This window comes from Tamandua tetradactyla, chromosome 13 (assembly GCF_023851605.1).
Source record: "Tamandua tetradactyla isolate mTamTet1 chromosome 13, mTamTet1.pri, whole genome shotgun sequence".
Classification (NCBI taxonomy): domain Eukaryota; kingdom Metazoa; phylum Chordata; class Mammalia; order Pilosa; family Myrmecophagidae; genus Tamandua; species Tamandua tetradactyla.
The window spans coordinates 21,128,882-21,147,365 of NC_135339.1; the positions used below are offsets into that span (position 1 = coordinate 21,128,882).

General features: G+C 47.5%; 1 protein-coding gene across 18 annotated transcripts in view; it reads right to left on the reverse strand.

The window, feature by feature from the left end:
- The window catches only part of LRMDA (leucine rich melanocyte differentiation associated), a 1,434,085-nt gene that overhangs the window by 1,217,231 nt on the left and 198,370 nt on the right, over positions 1-18,484 (reverse strand). For 14 of the 18 annotated variants that reach the window (XR_013161455.1, XM_077124815.1, XM_077124812.1 and 11 more), the window contains one exon: positions 2,260-2,360. Coding sequence is in view for 15 of the 18 variants with exons in the window: in XM_077124815.1 (XP_076980930.1) it covers positions 2,260-2,360 (101 nt within the window). In the remaining 3 variants the exon portion in view is untranslated. Of the gene's footprint in view, positions 1-2,259; positions 2,364-2,539; positions 2,559-9,757; positions 9,842-18,484 lie in introns of those variants that run through there. The other 4 variants (XM_077124816.1, XM_077124818.1, XM_077124827.1 and 1 more) reach the window with 4 other exon arrangements.

Below are 18,484 nucleotides of genomic sequence, written 5' to 3' on the forward strand. Positions count from 1 at the left end.
TGAGAACAAAGACAGAGAAGTCCCTGAGTAAGCTCTTATTTTCCTTTAATACTCAAGAGATAGAGTGCAGCCTTCCCTCAGGCCCCCAGGTGGTAAAATAAAGAAGCTCCAAGATGATCCAATCCCAAACACACCCAAGTGAAGTGAGGATTGCTGTTCTCTCTCTGGTTCAGACCCCCACCAGCTTCACCAAGTCACAAGGTAAACTCCTCCTGAACCCTGGGTCTCTCCCTCCGCGGCCACCCCCGACCCAGCCCCGCCTGGGCCCCACACGCAGCCCGCACCCTGACCCACGACCCCTCGGACGGCAGCACGCTGCTGCCCAGACGCAACAGCTCCTCAAGCCCAGAACTACAGAAACGTGCCTTCTCTCAACAAAGGAAAACAGAAACCTTAACTGCTCTCTCTCAGAATCCATCTTACTGACCCACACTCGCTAAATTTCCCTTCATCCACGACCTATCATTTCCAATGATGAATCCTTACAGATCCAGCCTTTCAGAGCCAAAAGCCTCTTCTCTCCTCCTACCCCCACCACACAGATACACCTCCTCATGTCCAGCCTCTTTTCTGCCCACGGGAGGCAGGGCCCCTAGTATTACAAAGGCAGCTCTGTTTCTTCAGACCTGACAGCCCAGTCCCATGCCCTGTACCCGCTGACATACTCCCTCCCAGGGGCCAGCCCTCCTCAAACCCACATCCGGGCTCCCAAGGACACCACGGCCCCAAACTAAACAGCCCAGGCCTCTGGAGGCTGCGGCCACTCAGAGGGACTGTTTCCAGGGCCACACAAAGGAACCCTTTGCCCGAGTGAAGAGTGGATTGCTATTTAAGGCGTGTGGGTCAAGCACACTTCAGCTAGGCTGCATCCTCTGTCTTCTCCTTGGGTGTTTGAACAGAACACCATCCTTAATTTCTTTAGAGTCTTTAGAGTCAGCGTTTATGTATTTGTCGTCCTCTCGTTTCCACATCTCCCCAGGGGCACACAAAGCCTCTGGGTGTCAGGGAGAGGACACACTCAGCTCCTGCCAAGCCCGCTGGACTCCTGCTCCTTGGAGAAAACTCATCTCAGCCTGGCCGGGTACCCCTGGACGCCAGCCTGAGAAGCTCTAGTAGCTTCGCTTAAACTTACATACCCCTCTGCCCTCTGGTGCCTTAATGTCCCGAGTTGCTCATTTTCTTTTATTTGGGGAGAGGGATGGGGGGGTGGGGGATGGAGTGCAAGGGTTGGGAATCGAGCCCAGGTCTCCCGCATGGCAGGCGGGTATTCTACCACTGAGCCACCCGTGCACCTTGCTCATTTTCTTCTAATTTCTCAATGTCCTGACTCAGAGGTCGAGAAAGAAAAGACTCCAAGACCTAGAAGCAGGAGGGTGCTGAGTCCTGGTATAAGCTTTGGGTCCCTCATCTCTCCTGGCCCAAGGCAGTCCCTAAAGAATGCACTTAGGGAAAAAGCTCCCCCTGGAACAAGCTCATGAGGGGAAAGGGTACCACCCTGGCCCCTGCTCACATATCTACTGATACCTGCTTTCCAAGTGCCCCCTACCTCAAACCACTAAATCCACAAACCAATCACCAGTCACATTTCATAGCCCTTTGGGAAGAAATGAACAACTGTCTCTGCTCTCCATCAGAACAGTATATAAGATCATACTTACTTTTTGCCAAGATTGGAACAGTTGTTAGAGACTTTCCCTCCCTCCTACCCCATGCCAACAATATTTGAATTCCTTTGAAACATCATCTGGGAGAAATCATCATCATAGATATTTAAGGTTCCAATTCATTAAAAGGCAAAGAAAGAAAACACACGTGCACACACACACATCCTACCTGCAACTTGGCAAATGATTTAGGAGATGGGGATATCCAAAAGAGCATACCTAAACGCCCCCAAAGCACTCCTCCGGGCTCCAGCTCATTCCTTTCTCAAGAGGATTCTGATTTGTCTGCATCATCGGCACAAGTGAGAAAGGCAAAAAACAGAGTAAAAATATGACGGCCATCTCTCTCGTAGAAACTCACAAGAAGCGGATGACCTCATGTGCTCCCTGCTTCTTCAGCTGCACAAAAAAGGCCAGGAGTAATTTGAAGCAGAGTCAAACCTTTTGAGTGTAAGGCCACGTGTCTCAAAGCCCAGAGTTGAATGAAAGGACACCCTATGCAGTGCTGGAACACTGACTTTATCTGCGGGGCCCTCAAGTATCAGGGGGCACTGGGCCTCCCAGGCCTGGCCCATGTCGCGTGAAGGTTACATACCTCAGAAGGTTAAAGCTGAGATCGAGCCTCTTTGCAAAATGTCCACAGTCCCTCCCGAGGCTCTCTGGAATTTCTCTGCAGTCCTGGCCTATGTAGGACACCTGGAAATTAAATGGAACAGAAACAATGTGGCCCACGGAAATCACCCAGCTGCTCACAGCCCTGAGACACTGGTCAATGATTGCTTCTGCTACCTGAGTGCAGGATCCTCACACAACAAAAGGCCACATCTGTGGCTGTCTTCCTGATCAAATCAGCTTTGGGGGCTTCAGGGACTCACCATCAGCAATTCTTTCCTGGGACAGTTAGCATGATGGAGACGAATCCCTGGCACAATGGCAAATTGGACTGAAATCGACAGGATTCAGGTGTCCAGCCCCTCCAGCCTCCTGTCAAAGCAGCTGATACATACCAGCAATCAACCTCCCACTCAGGGGCCTTTCCTCCAGCTGCCCCTCTGGTTCTCCCTCTCCCTCTCCTCCACTGCCCCCACCCCACCCCCCCAATGCCCTGTTATTCACATTACCTCGTGAAAGACATAGCAGATGCACTTACCAGCACTCAGCCTGCAGGGTGCTAGAATAAATAGGGTCAGCCAGGAAAACCTGCCCAGAACTGCCAGTTCCATCCTATTACCACTATATATAAACTGCCCGCCACATCAGAACTGACCAGTTCAGAAGGTAAGAAGGCCACAGTATGTGGCCAGAGCTTTCAAGACCTCCTCTTCCAGGGATCTTTTTGCAATCAACTCCAATCTGCTTGCAGAACTTTTTCCTTAGGCGTCCTGCACTGTTATTACTGCTCTTAACTACCCACTCTGAGCCCAAATATTAAAAGGCTGAACTGAAATCTGACTCCAGAACTTCTGTGAGCTTATCAGTGGGCAGTATCACTACCCTAACCACCCAGTTTTGGAGTTTTGAAACCCATTTTATAACTCTGCAGGCTGAATTGGCAATTAATTCCAAAACCCATAAAGCAAACTCAATGGGCCACAATTCACAATAAAGGACCTCCCTTCCACTCCCCCGGCAGAAAATTCAGGCCTGTCACATGGCTCTAGCGTTGATTCTATCCCCTACAAATTTCCATTCTTTTACACATATAGACAAGGACCCCTTGAAGTGAATGAGAGATTCCCTAAAGGGGTGATAAGTTTCATAATAAGGAACGAGAACAGGTAGCCATCTCGCAAACTCAGATATGAGGTTAAAATGTATGAAATTACCAACATTCAACTGTTTTAGAATTATAAGAATAGCACTTTCATTTGATTCAACTAACACAAACCACATTGCACCCTAACACCCTCAACTTTTCAAGCCATCTCTCAATTTTCTCCTATTCAAAGGGGACACACAACTGATAATATAATGTCCTGTATTCACTCTCCATCCAGTTACTCCCCTTCAGTAACTTCATTCCAGGAGGAAGAAAGTTGGGAGAAAGGGGGAGAAAAATAGCTGACTCCAATAAAATAATTTTTACTCAGGGATATACAGGTAAAAATTAATGGATATTGGGTTCAATCTAGAAACCTCTCCCCTTTCCATATGGGACCCATCTTTCTTCATCGCTCCTTGCATAATAAGTTCCTCCAATTGGAGATGGAAGTCATAGACCAGGGAGAGACCGAGGATATAAGGTCCCAGTCATTTCAGGGACTAAGGCCCAAATTAATCTGGAGATTTCAATTTCCCTCAGCATGTCCACCTAGTCAGTAGTTTCCTCAGTGTTTTAAATTCACATTGACCCACACACACACATGCCCATGGTCCCTACCAGAATTAACCATCCCTTTTGTCCCTACATGCACCACCATCTTGTACATATCATCATCATCCAAGGCCTCGGTGACAGAGCTGGGAAGCTGGGCTTTAGGTCTAGAAACTGAGGTCTCTCCCTACAGATGCACCAGGCACTAAATCTACTAGGCACCCAGTTTGTCAAAACCCATCATGTTTAATACAAGGAAAGTGGTACCCCAAAGACCTGCCCAGCATAATACAGCTTCTTAGTGATGGAACCTCATCCAAGTCCTGGGGTCATGCAGATCTTCTGAGCCCACACATGGATACAGGTTTTCTCCATCCACAGATCCCAATGGCACAACTATCATCATATTCACAATGAGTCTTTCTAATTGAGAGGGTCCATATTACCTCATGACACCGTGTGAAGGCCTAAGAATAGTGTCAGAGCCTGGGGAGAGAGAAGGATGTCTTATCTATTCCTCTTTTTCTTCCCTAAGATTTCTCTTCAGAGGAAACAGCAGTATCAAGGAGAGCTATCGCCATGAAGCATTAGGATCACTCACAACCTGTCTGACCAGACAGCCATCAGCTTGTTTTACTAAATGCTCCTAACAACACCAACATCCCGGAAACTAAAAGAACCACAGCTCATCCCCATTTCACAGAAATGAAGACCAAGGCTCCAAGGTTGAGAAAGGGAATCAAGTTGCTGAGTAATCTGCTTGCTGGGACCACTTCTGTGGCAAACTGTAGGTTTTTAAATGTAGATTAAGCAGATCAGGTTGAAGGAATTAAATTAGCTGGAAAAAGTTTAAAAACAGAAAACAGTCCCAGCAAGAAACTCAAATCAACCCTCTTGGGTATATACCTAGGACAACTAGAAGAGAAACTTGTTTCACAAGTGCTTCTGAACCTCAAACCACCTGTAACTATGCCTAAGAGTTGTTTCCAGGAAACCTCTTTAGTTACTGAGATGAGGTCTCTGTCTCTGTCTCTGTCTGTCTCTCTCTCTCTCTCTCTCTCTCTCTCTCTCTCTCTCTCTCTCTCGCTCTCGCTCTCGCTCTCTCGCTCTCGCTCTCTCTCACTCTCACTCTCTCGCTCTCTCTCTCTAAGCCCAACTCAGCAACAAAAACCATTACCCTCCCCTCTATGTGGGACATGACATCCAGGGTGAAAGTCTCCCTAGCAATGTGGGACATGACTCCCAGAGATGAGCTTGGCCCTGACACCATGGGATTGACAATCCATACCAAAAGGGGGAAAAGAAAGGTAACAAAACATAATAGCCGTGGTTAAGAGAGTTCAAATAGAGTCAAGAGGCTACTCTGGAGGCTACTCTTATGCAAGCTTCAGCTAGACATTGCTAATTGCTACAGTTCGCCAAATCCCAGCCAACATCATGCCTATTAAACCTAAAGAACACCTAGGGCTCTAACTGAGACTCTACAAAAGTTTCATGCACTAAGTTTTTTCCCCCGAAACCCATAACCTCCAGAGGGTTTGTAGGCTAGATAAGTCCTGAAACCCAAAGGGGCCAGTCTCTCCAAGAACATCAACTAATTCCATGACCCTATCCTACTTTACTGACACCCCTTTTCAACATGAAAAAGTTAGAAAGGGCAGAGCCCAAAGATCCTTATAGAGTAGGAGAAGGATCAAAGGAGAAGAAGCAGTTATAACAGAAAGATAGGATTTAACAAATGAGTATGACTCCTAAATCACTGTACTGATATTTCTTTTAGCTTCCAGTGTTTTGGGGCAGCTAGAAGGAAAAACCTGAAACTGTGGGATGTAACCTATACCAAACTACGAAATCTGTTCTGTGCTGCCTGTTGGAGTGTACTTGGAAAACTGTTGCATTTTTTTTTTTTGTATATATGTTGTATTTCGCAATTTTAAAAAGAAAAAAAAAGGAAGTGCTTCTGAGTAGGAGGCATTACCCCTCAGGATGTTACAGGACCACCTAACATAAGTGACGAGGCCAGGAAAGCCAGACCAAAAGCAGTTTGCTTCTTCAGCAAATAGGAAATGGACGTCGAGGTTAACAGGTTTTAAATGGCACAAAAGCAAGGGCATATGGGAGAACCAGAAGTCACTGCGTGTTGTCAATTATCTTGATTCAGACTGAATGGAGGAACCAAATTTTGTAATTTTAATTTTCCTACCTTTTATAATTTGTACCTCAATACTTCCTCCCTGTGCAGAATCATAACAGAACAGGACGCAATTACCAGGTAAGTGGAAATATATCAAATTAAAGAAACCTAAGAGACAAGCACCTGAGAGGGAGGCATGAATGTAGGGGAGGAAGGATGAGCCAGGATTGAGAAAGTCTTCTTGACCAAAAGGGAGAAGGGAGAAATAAGATAAAATAAAGTTTCAGTGGCTGAGAGATTTCAGAGTTGAGAGGTTATCCCGGAGCTTATTCTTACATGTTATATACATATTCCTTTTTAGGTTATGGTGCACTGGAGTGGCTGGAGGGAAGTACCTGAAACTGTTGAGTTGTGTTCCAATAGCCTTGATCTTTGAAGATATTTGTATAACGAGATAGCTTTTACAATGTGACCACGTGATTGTGAAAACCTTGAATCTGATGCTCCCTTTATCCAGGGTGTGGACAGATGAGCAAAAAAATAAGGACAATAAATAAACAAGTAATGGGGGGATATGGAGTTAAAAAAAATTGGGTAGATTGCAATACTAGTGGTCAAAATGAGAGGGAGGGGTAAGGAGTATAGAATGTATGAGTTTTTTCTTTTTCCTTTTTATTTCTTTTTCTGAAGTAATGCAATGTTGTAAAAATGCCCCCCGAGCAGAAGCTACAAAAAATTACTGAACTGCAGAAGACTGGGGGTCTCTCTCTGTAGTTGGGAGCATCTGGATCCCAGAGTATTTGGGGGAATGATGGCCTCGTCAGTAGTCAGACTGAGGGGTGGCGGTGAGGACAGTCTTGATTTTAAATTTGCAAAACTTGCAGCAGCTCTGTCAGAGTAGAGCCAACCCTGAGTGCCAGCTTCAGTTCCTGTGCTGCTACATAACTAGTTGTGTTAGCTCAGATGAGTCACAACCTCTTAGGAGTCTCTATTTCCTCTTCTATAAACTAGGTTAATATTTGCTGCTTCAAACGGTGTTAAAAATAACGTAACAACCAGCAATTATCAAATGTTTCCCATGTGCCAAAAGCCCATTACATATGTTATCCTCTTTAAGCTTCATGAAATAGTTCCATGAGTCAGAAAATATTATTTTCCCTGATTTTACCTATAGTGTAGGAAGGAGATGAGATAACGTATTGAAAGCACGCAGCACTTTCCCAGTCACCTAGTGGGTGCTTAGTAAATAGTTGTTGAATCAGACCAATATCTCTGTGGAAGGAATCTGCTATTTGTATGTCTCTTGGGCACAAGATTTCAGTGCCCCAATTACATGTTTGCCTTGCTGGGACAATCACATATAATCATATTGATGCCACTACTTTGATTGTCATCCACTAATGGAGAAAAGGGAAAAGGAGTTAATGCTGAGTATATATGATGCCTGTAAGTCAAGAGACGGCCAGATGAAGTGAGACCCATGCTGGAAGAGGAGACTGTACAGAGAAGAGTGATGCGAGGACTGCAACGTCACCACGCCTGCGGGAGTCCAGGCCCATAGAACCCCTAAAAACCAGGCAATAGGCAGTCAGCCTACATTCAAGTTGAAAGCAGTGACCTAGTTTCAACAAAACATCATCCAACTCATTAAATTGTTCATTTTATTTTATTGGTGCTTTGCTTTTATTTAGGTTTTATAAATGTCTACATATGAAAATGTTATATCTGGTTTTATGTTTGCGTATTTAAGTATTGTAATAAAAACAGTATCAACACTGGGGGTTTGAAAGATGCTTTTTTCCACTTAAAGACGGACCTCCCGAAGTTCGTGAAGACCATGCTGCACACATCCTAGGCTGCCTCTGGTTAAGAGCTGTCTGGAGAAACTGCACAGAGCAGAATGCTACTAAATACCCCAACCCCTGGCTGGGTACTCAATCTTCTGGCCCAGGAGGCTTAAGAAATGGAGTACTAACACCCCAGGGGCATTTTCCTAACCCACTCTTTCAGCTACTCCCAGGCAGCTCCACCTGCTTAAAACGGTCCTAGAGGACCCAAAGACCTCTCCCCACACTTGAGGGATAGTTACCCTCCCCCCCCCCCCAAAAAAAGCCCACGGACAAAGAGCAGCATTGGGGTGGGGGGAGATCGAGTTTGGGAAATGGGGGATAAGCAAAGGAAAAGGAGGTACAGGAACGTCCTCAGCTCCACCATCAACTCCTCCGCGAACTTGAAAGATGCAGTACCCAGAGAATACTGGGTCAGAAAATGCAGAGACCTGGGGCCTGTGGAGAAAGGACCCCTCCTTGGGCAGCCGGGGTTAACTCTTAGAAGCCACTTTTCCCCGGCCGGCTAACTAAAGCCTATCACCTTTAAGGGCACCACCACCACAACCCCACAACCACCCCGCCCCACCCAGGTGGGTACCTCCCTGGCTCAACCCTCTCCTCTTCCCTCCCAGGCTGAGTTCAAGGACAGCCAGCATCACAGGGAACAAAGCTCCGTTAAAGGGGGCCTACGGAGAGAAAACAGAAGGGCTCATTTCCAACAACACCCTGTATATTGCCTGATACATAGTATATACTCAATAAATATGTGACTGAAAAAATGGCAGGACTCCAGGAAAAAGAAGCAGGCAGTGGTCAGCCTAACGGGAAGCACAGTCTGCCCTCAATTCACCTGTTAAGAGTTGTAAAACCCCCAACTCTTGAGGAGGGGGATGCATTCCTTTTAACCCAAAGTAATCTAAAAATGGAATTGCGCTTTAGGCAATATAAGGGCAGAGCTTCAAAAACTCAGAACTATTTCTTCAGGGTGTGCAGGGAGAGGTGGAAAGTAAGAGGGCTGGCTCAATCACGGCAGAGAAGAGGTTAAAGGCTCCTGGCCCCTGGCTGGGTCCGCCCTCGCCCTCGGGCAATCGACACACACCAGTGGCTGCACCGCAGGGCCGATGGCAGGTGAGGCTGGTGTCTGGCAGCCAGGATTGAACCTGCAGCTCTGCCACGCCCCACAGACACCTGTTCAAGAAGTCAGGTGCCGACATGAACTGTGGCGGCCCATGGCCTTCCACCCACCTCGGGTAAGGGGCTCTGGTCAGCGGCCGGGACCCCCACCCAGGGCCGGCGACGACACATCATGACTTCCATTATGACTTTGGTGGCTCAAGGCACTGTTGCCTTCGTGTGACCCACACAATATTAAATAGTGTATTTTACGACTGCACGAAGTTGTATGAAGTCAAATATATTATTATTACATATTAAAACATTTCTTTTGACCTAAAGTATTTTCTCCCTTCCATTATAAAAACAAAAATGAAAACTTTCTGGGGGGCCCTTACAAGTGCTGCGGGCCGTGGGCGCTGTGCCCCCTGTGCCCGACGGAGAAACCCAGGCGCCAGGGGCAGAGGGAGGGGAGGGAATGGGGGTCTCCCCCCAAACCGCCGGGGACCGCCCGCCCCGGGGTCTGTCCTCGCCACCCCCGGGCAGGCCTGGGCACCTGACAGGCTCACCACGTGCCCACGCCGCCCCCGGAGGTGGCCGGCGCCCTGTCCGTCTCAGAGGGGCCCCTCACCCGTCTCCGGGAACCCCCAGCAGTTTCACTGCGGGGCGCCCCTCGTCGCGGCGGCCCCTCCCGCGGACTTACTTGAGTTCCAGTGACCCTGAACCCGGCCATGGCGGGCTGGGCGGGACGGGGCGGGCGCGCGGCGCGGGGCTCGGCTCTGGGCTCGGAGCGCGCGGCGGCGGCAGGGAGCGCGGCCGGGGCGCGCAGTTCCGCACGGGGCGGTCAGCTGACCTGGCGGAAGCCCGAGGCACGGACAGGGCGCCGGGAACTCAGCTCAGCTGCGCGCCCCGCGCCGCCCTAAGCGGGCCCCGACGCACGTGAGCCGCGGAAAACCGCACCGCGCGCTGCAGCAAGTGGCGCCCGGGGGGTTGCGGGGGTCGGGGAATGGTGTGACCTCTGGACTTCCCCGGGTCCCCCTTGCGTCCCACATCGCCCCATGGGGCGTTTCTAGGAAAGGCACAGCTGCCCCCCCGCCTTCCCCAAAGTCCATATCCAAAGCTGTATTCCGTTAGTCTGGGCGGGAAATGGGGCGAAGAGTGTCTTCCCGTCAGGGTCGTGCCATGTGAGCCGTTGACCAGAGGCTAGCGTCTGGTCTTTCCTGCATTTCACAATCCAGATTACATAACTCTCCTCAACTGCAGAGAGGAAGGGCCTCTCGGCCGGAACTCCCCTCTCCCCAGTTTTCGTGTAGAGGGGCCAAGTCAGAAGGTTGAAAGGACAAGTGGTGAGACGAGGTTTCCATGGGATGTGGGTGAAGTTCCCTATAAATAAAGGGCTAGCTCATTTAATAACACCCGCTTTCTCTCTACACGGCCTCCAGGGGTTGACAATAATAAACCCTGTGGAGGGAGAATTGAGTGATGTCCCCCAAATCCAGGCTTCTCTTATTCTCCCCCTCCTCATAGGAAAAAGGTATTTGTGAGACTCGAGGTCATCAGTGGAGTCACCCTCACCCCATCCCCCTACCCACCCCCACCCACCCCCACCCCCACCAAATTCCCCCTCCTGCCTGGCTGAAATCAGGCCCAGTGAGCAGGTAACTCCAGAAATGCCAATCTCATGCCTGTCTCTTTGTGGAAGGGTCAAAACATTCTCCTTGCCTCTTCCTGCCTTTCTGGCTTCCATGCCCAGGATAAACAAAGCTACACTACTAAACAAAGATTCCTTGTCACATTACGGTCCACTCTCCATTGCACTTAGGAACCAGCTCTGCCTCATCTGGCCTCTCCATTGTGCCCCCTTCACATCAATGGGTATAGGTACCACTCAAATAGAGATGGGAAAACTGAGCCCTGGCATGCCAGATTCCACAATTCACACTCCTGCAGATACTTCAACTTGGTAAGGCTGTATTGATAGAGAATTGTAGCTTCTCTGCCTCTATTGCAAGGGTGTTCCCAGGGCTTTGGTTTCCATTGTCCCCTATGTCTACACAGCACTGAGAAGCCCCTGTGTGCAGCTGATGTTCAAGCATGTCATGGTTGTCCTCGTCCTCTCTCAGACTGTCCTGGCCCTGACACGTTGTTAGGGGCCCTTATGTCAGCGTTGATCTCAGTGTCGACCTGCCTGCCCCTCTCTCTGCTGGGAGGAGCGGACACAGCAGAGTGCAGCTGTAAGAGCACAGACTCGGCGGTGTTTACTTTGGGGGGTTCCAGGAAATGCTGCAACAAAAGGTCCTACAGGCCAAAAAAGAAAGCTTGCCCTCCAGAGATAAGGGGGATCAAAGGAGCCTTCCAAGCCTTGCTGGCCCTGCCGACCAGCTCCTCCCACTCCTCCCTCCTTTCTTTGCTAGACATCCCTCTCTGGCCCATTGTCTTCTGGAGCTAGGCTGGCGGTAGCCACTTTTGTCTGCCTTTCCTGTCTAAGAAAGAGGAAGTGGGCCCAGGCCACGGACAGACATGACCCTCTGCCCTCCTCAGTCCCTTTCACCTTGGACTTCCTAGAAGGCCTCCAGCTATCCCCGAAGAGGGCCTATGGAAGCAGGCCCAAATCTACTCAAAGGTGAAACTGGAACATCCCCATCCCCATCCTCAGCAGGAGTTAGAGGTCATGTCTCCCATGCCCCTGCCTCCGTGCATAGACTGCCCTGCGGACACTATCCAGTGACACCATTCTGGAGCCACTCACTACTGCTCCCTCCTCCACACAGCCAAAGGGCAATCACGCTAAAAGCCCAGTTTAACCCTATCTAAAATCTTTTGGTGACTTCTCATCAACTAATAATACAGTCCAAAATCTCCGTATGTCCCTCAGGACCTTTTGTAATCCTACCTATCCTTACCTCCCCAGCCTCCTCTCTTACCAGGGTGGCTTGGCTTTATGTGAGCTGTTAGTTTTGTCTGGAATCCCTCCCCATCCACTCTTGTCTCCACTCGTGAGCACATGGGGAAGGCCATTTGACTGCGAGGGAGGAATCATGTTGGGTAATCACAAAAAGAGAAATTCTGGATAGCTCAGATTTAGCTGGGCTTTAGTGTTGAATCGTGACCAGATGGCAATGGGGAGTTATTGAAAGTTCTTTAGCAGAGTAGTGATTTCTTGCACGTAGATGTGTAGTTGCATGAGGGCTCTACCAGAAAGAGACTGGATTCACTTGTCCTTACTCCCTTCAGCTTTTGACCAATAGGGAATGAGCTGCAGGACACCCCCACCCCGTTTTTCATTCCACAGCTTCTCTGCTCCAGCTTCTAAGTACCAAGTACTGTGCAGGGTGCTTGGGATATAGATATCGAAGACAGCATTCCAGGAGAGATGATCAGACTTATGCTCAGACTACAATTGTGATGCTATATCCTGAACATAAAATTGAGGCATATAGCCCAATTTGTAGAGGTACCGCCCATGAGGGCCACAGGACAGAAAGAACAAATGAGGCCTGGGCTAGAAATCCCAGGCCTACAGGTTTTGGAGCTCTAACAGGGACACTTAGAGAATGAGGGGTTTCCTCGCCCTTGATGAAGAGGGCAATATTTTATTCCTACTGTCATGGTTGTTGTTATTATTATTCTTTGGCAGAAGAGGCCCTTTCCCTTAGAGTCCTTCCTCTAGCACATTCCTGGGGACAAAAAGGAAGATCCTGTTTATTTCCAATCAAGCGAGTTGATTCTGGGGTCGGCCAGAACCAAAGAAACAGGAACTGATTCCTTAAATCTTACAACCCTACAAGCAGCCTCAGAGAGAAAGACAGGACCAGTTAGAAAGTTTTATTAGCACCCCTACCTACCCTCAGCTGTAGGTCTCCTCAGCCTGGCCTCATTTCTTTCAGGCAATTTAGGATGGTTGCTGTAATGAATCAAGCCCACCCCTCCCTGCCCCCAGTTCAGACTCACCACATTCAGATTTCAATTTTAAAAAGAAAAGAAATGGATTCCTGCATAAGAAATGCTCTTTGTTGCCGAAAAGAGCCCGAAGAAGGGAATTTAGGAGGTAAAGGAAAGAGGACCAGTTTCAGGGTCCCTTTGAGGAGGGAGCAGTAGTGAGTGGCTCCGGAATGGTGTCACTGGATAGTGTCCGCAGGGCAGTCTATGCACGGAGGCAGGGGCATGGGAGACATGACCTCTAACTCCTGCTGAGGATGGGGATGGGGATGTTCCAGTTTCACCTTTGAGTAGATTTGGGCCTGCTTCCATAGGCCCTCTTCGGGGATAGCTGGAGGCCTTCTAGGAAGTCCAAGGTGAAAGGGACTGAGGAGGGCAGAGGGTCATGTCTGTCTGTGGCCTGGGCCCACTTCCTCTTTCTTAGACAGGAAAGGCAGACAAAAGTGGCTACCGCCAGCCTAGCTCCAGAGGATAATGGGCCAGGGGTTGAGACTTGTGTGAGAGGGGTTGTGTGAGAGGGGTTGAGACTCATCCATGCTCCAAAACACCTCTTCCATCTCCCAATTGGGACCAATTAATTTTTTTTAAAATGTATATTAAATACCAGCATAATGTCTGGCATGAATATGTATTCCATAAATGTTAGCTTACTATCATTTACTATTATAATTATTGTATTGCTATTATTAATCCTCAATGCTTCTGATATCCCTTCCCTTTGGGTTTTGAAAGGTTTTGCTGTTGTTTCTCTATTAAAGTGCAAAAATTGGCAGGGAGTAGGGTAAGGGGTTGGTTTAGAAAAAGTGCAAATGGGAAAGAGGGTTCCACTTTTCAGTCCATATTCTGTGATCTTTGCAACAAGCAAATACTTCTTTTACAATTGAAGGGAGGAGATCGGCATGGAAGAGGTAGGAAAAAACTGAAACTGCTATCTACTGATATTTTAGCATTACTTTAACAAATCCTGAAAACAACAATAAGAAACACATCTTTTCTTGCCTGCAGCTTGCCAGATACTCCTAGCTGGACTCAAGAAGCACATTATCTTTGACTTGGGGGAGAGGGTCTCTTACTGGGCTTTCTGGAGAAAAGGGGAACAAATGGTCAGAAAAACCTACCCAACATTATATTTTCCAATGAAAGAGAGGACAGTGACTGAACCTTGATCATTTTCCTAGGATCCCAACTCTACTTGGAGAGGTCCTACCACATGGAGGTTGGAGAAGGGCCACCCTCAATTAAAATATATGGAAAGTGGCAAACTCTGATTAGGTTATCACAGATCTATGCTGATGGGGCTGATAGCATCCACACAGGGATTTGGGGGGCCTTATTCCCCAAGATTCTGATTCAGTAGGTGGTACCCTAGCATCTGGTTTCTGCAAGTAACCCCCCAGGTAATTTGGACGTGTGAACCTCCAAACATTACTGCCCTAGCAATCTACTCCAACTTCTAATTGGGGAAACTGAGGCCTGGAGGGTAGAAGGAACTTGGCAAAGGTCACTCAGCAGACGAGCAGCTGAGCCCAGATCAGAACTCATATCTTCTGAAGAAAAGAAAATGGGATTCCTCCAGCAGCATCACAGGGAACACAGGATGAGGAAACTGGGCAGGAGACCCTGAGAGATGCCATTTCACATCTAATCGTTTCTTGTCACGTTGTAACCATTTTCCTTCTATGGAGCCCCGTGCTGATGGATCAGAAATAACATTTTCAAAGTTATATCTGCAAGGAAATGGCTATTAATGTTCTTCCTCTCCTTTTAGAGCGCTGAGGAATACATATTAATTTTCTCTCTACTTATATTGCCTATTTGCAAATTGTATTCACTACCCGATGCTCCAATTTGTCCTACCCCTGAAGAGATTATGATGAATAAATGTGTTCCTGGAAATAAAATAAAATAAAAAATTTGTCATTGAGATTTATTTTTATAATTATTTACAGGAATTATTTTAGAATATACGGGGGGCAATAATAATAATGTGCACACACGGCTTCTAGCAAGATTTAACCAGTATTAATTCAGAGTCTCTTCACACTTCGCTCAGAGAAGCCCCAGCTCTCTTCCCTGCTGTGAGCCAGAGGCAGAGCAGATGTCAGTTTCACCTGGGCATTGCCCCAGAATGTCCAGGGCCAGGGGAAGGGCTGGTCAAGGCTGATAGTAGCCAGTACCCTCCCCTAGTAGCCATGGGTTAGAGACCTGGCTTTGCCACCAACCAGTGCAATGTCCATGAATGAATTCATTCACTTTTAACACCCTCAATTTCCTCCAATGCAAACTAGCTGATCTAAGAGCCCTTCATTACTGAAATACAGGGCAAGTAAGTATGCACATCTCCCCAAAACAAAGAGAGACAATGCACTCATTTAGTAAATGTTTATTGTGCATCTACTATATGTTAGACTCTGGGGGTCAGGAGTGTGGGAACAAAACAGATACAGTACTTATTTCCTTGAGGTTTACATTCTGGTGGAAGAAGACAGGTAGAAAGTAGATGAATGCCATCATTTCAAATATGTCAAATACATAATTTCACATGGTACTGACTCGCCATAAAGATAATAGCAGACAATACGAGAGAGAATGCCTGGATGGGGAAGGTGGGACGCTAACTTAGATACAGGGTCTAAGTCCTTTGCTAGCCCTGTACAGATTTTCTCCAATGAAATCCTCGACGAGCAGAACATGGGCTGATATTCAGGCCCCACTTACCCCTTTTCCTTTGTGAGGCAGAATCTGCACAGCCTCTGGCGGCTGCGGAGTGTTGTGGGAAGGCCTCTCTCAGGGGGGTGACACTTGAGCCGAAATCTGAATAATAAGAAGTCAGTCTTGAGAAGACTGGAAGAAGGGTTTTCCAGACAGAGGAAACATTAAATGCAAACACCATGAGTATTTTCTCAGTCTCCTGTCCTTACTCTGCTTCTGCTTAAGTGGTCATTTGAACTTGAATGCTTCCAAGGGCAAAGAGACCTGCCTCAGCATCGCCCCAGCCAGAGAAAAGAGTAACCCAGGCTCTGCTGCCCCAGGCTTTGAATTGCTCCTCAGCTCCAAAATACAGGTGGGCTAAGGCCTCAAGATGTAATGGCTGAAAGCAGAGGCCTTCATGGATGCACAGAGGTTCTGCAGCCCTATAAATAAATCATCTTGTAGGAGGTTTCCTACAAGGAGGAAAACACAAAAGGATCACTAGCCCTTATACATGACTACACCAGTACAAACTCTCATAGACACGTGAAAGTACACAAATACACATGTGCATAGACTCACCAGATACATGTCAACGTTGGATCCGAGTGTTCCATCTCATGGCTGCAGGCTGAACCCTGAAACCCATTCCCAGGCATGCCTTGCCTGCCACCCCCACCCCCTATCTCCCTGCAATAGCTACAAGTGGCCAGTAGAGACTAGAGACTGTCAGTACTTTAGAGCCCAGAGAATTCACAGTTGGTGCTAAGGTGCTGGAAATTCACTCATTCAATTCACTTATTCAACAAGTTTTCAATGAATGGCTGCTGTGTGCCCCCACTAATTTAAGTTCTGGGGACTAAGCAGTAAAGAAAACAAAGTTTCTACACTGGTGCTGCTTACTTTTTGAGGGGACACGAATAGTAAACAAGTAAATGTAGAGTCCTCAGAAGATGGTAAATGCTGTGGAGAACAATAAAGCAGGGCAAGGGGATAAGAACAGCCAAGGGTAGATGGGTGGTCAGGGAAGGCCCCACTGAGAAAGTGATATGTGAGCCAAGACCTACAGGAAGTGAGGGAAAGCCCAGGGGATGGCTAAGGGAAGAACATTCCAGGCAGCAGGTACAGCAGGTACAAAGGCTGTGAGGCAGGAAGGTGCCTCATGTGATCTGGAAACAGAAGGAAAGTCAGGGTGGCTGGAGTGGAATGAGCAAGAGGGAAAGCGGAGGTAAACGAAGCCAGGGGAGCGATGGTGGGCAGATGACACAGGGCCTAATGGGTTGAGGATAGGACCTGAGCTTCTATTCCAAGTGAGGGGAGGAGCCATGAGCAGGTGAAAGACACGAACTGACCCCAATTGCAAAGACTGCTCTGGCTTCTGTATTGAGAACGAAGGAGAGAGAAGGGCAGAAGGAGGTAGACCAGGCAGTAGGCCCTCACAGGAATTTCGGAGACAGTGAAGAGCAGCACCTGGATCTATTTTGAAGGTGGCATCAAAGCACATTTGGATAGATTGGACGTGGAGAGTATAAAAAGTCAGGTGTAACTCCAAACTTTTGGCCTGAGCAACTGGAAGGATGGAGTTGTCATACCAAGATGGTAGAGCAAACCGGGAGGGGAGGGGGATGAAGGGAAATCAAAAGGGGCAGTTTGGGACTTGATACATTTGAGATGCCTTTGAGACATACAAGCAGAGATGTCAAGGAGGTAGTTGGATACCTGAGTGTGGAGTTTGGGAGACAGGTGTGGACTAGGGAAGAAGTCTGGGAGGTCTCAGCTTTCAGATGATATTTAAATCATGAAACAGGATGAAAAATATCTGAGGATTGGACCCCGGAGTCCTCCAACATTGAGAGGTCAAGGAGGAACCACAAAGAGACCGAGAAGGAACAGCCAGAGGCAAGGAAGGACAACAGGCAAGGCAGGCCCTGGAAGGAAAGTTATCAAAAAAGGTGAGATGCCCCAATGTAATGACTAACTCGTCCAAGATTTATCAGTGAATGTGGAAAGCACTAGGTGAGCAGAACATTTTCATGGTCTCACTCATCACCCTACAGATTACAAAGTAAAGACAGCCCTTTACAATGGAGAGATCTGGTTGTCACAATCTTAACCAAAAGATCAAACTTAACATCTCCAAAGATGAGACAACATGACACCATGGGCCTCTGATGTGATGCAATGTGACATACATACCCTTCTGTGATATTCTTGCCAAAAATGTAATCAGAATATATTCATGAGGAAACAAAACAAATCCAGAAGGTAAGACATTCTACAAGGCAACTTTAGGCTAGACTGTTCAAAACGGCAATATCATGAGAAAAAAGAAAGGCATGGAGGACTTCTAAATCAAAATGGACTAAAGAGGGCAGGGCAACTTGTGGCTCAGTAGCAGAATTCTAGCCTGCCATGGTGGAGACCCAGGTTCAATTCCCAGTGCCTGCCCATGTAAAAAGAAAAATGGACAAAGACTTCACAATCAATAAATGATCTCTGATTGTATGCTGGGATTGGGGGTAAAAAAAAAAAAAAAAAAACCCGATAAAAAGACATCTTAGGGACAATTGGAAATGTTTACATTTGAACTGTTTGATGATATTATTGGTGATATTGGATTAACGTTACTTTCCTAAGATTTGTTAACTGTATTGAAGATTCTCTAAGGTGATGCAGGCTGAAGAAATTAGGAATGAAGGATCACAATACCTACAGTTTTCTTTAAATGGTTCAGAAAAAAATGCATGTGTGTGAGAGAGAGCCCCTGTGGCAAGTATTAGCAATTGGTGAGTCTAAGCAA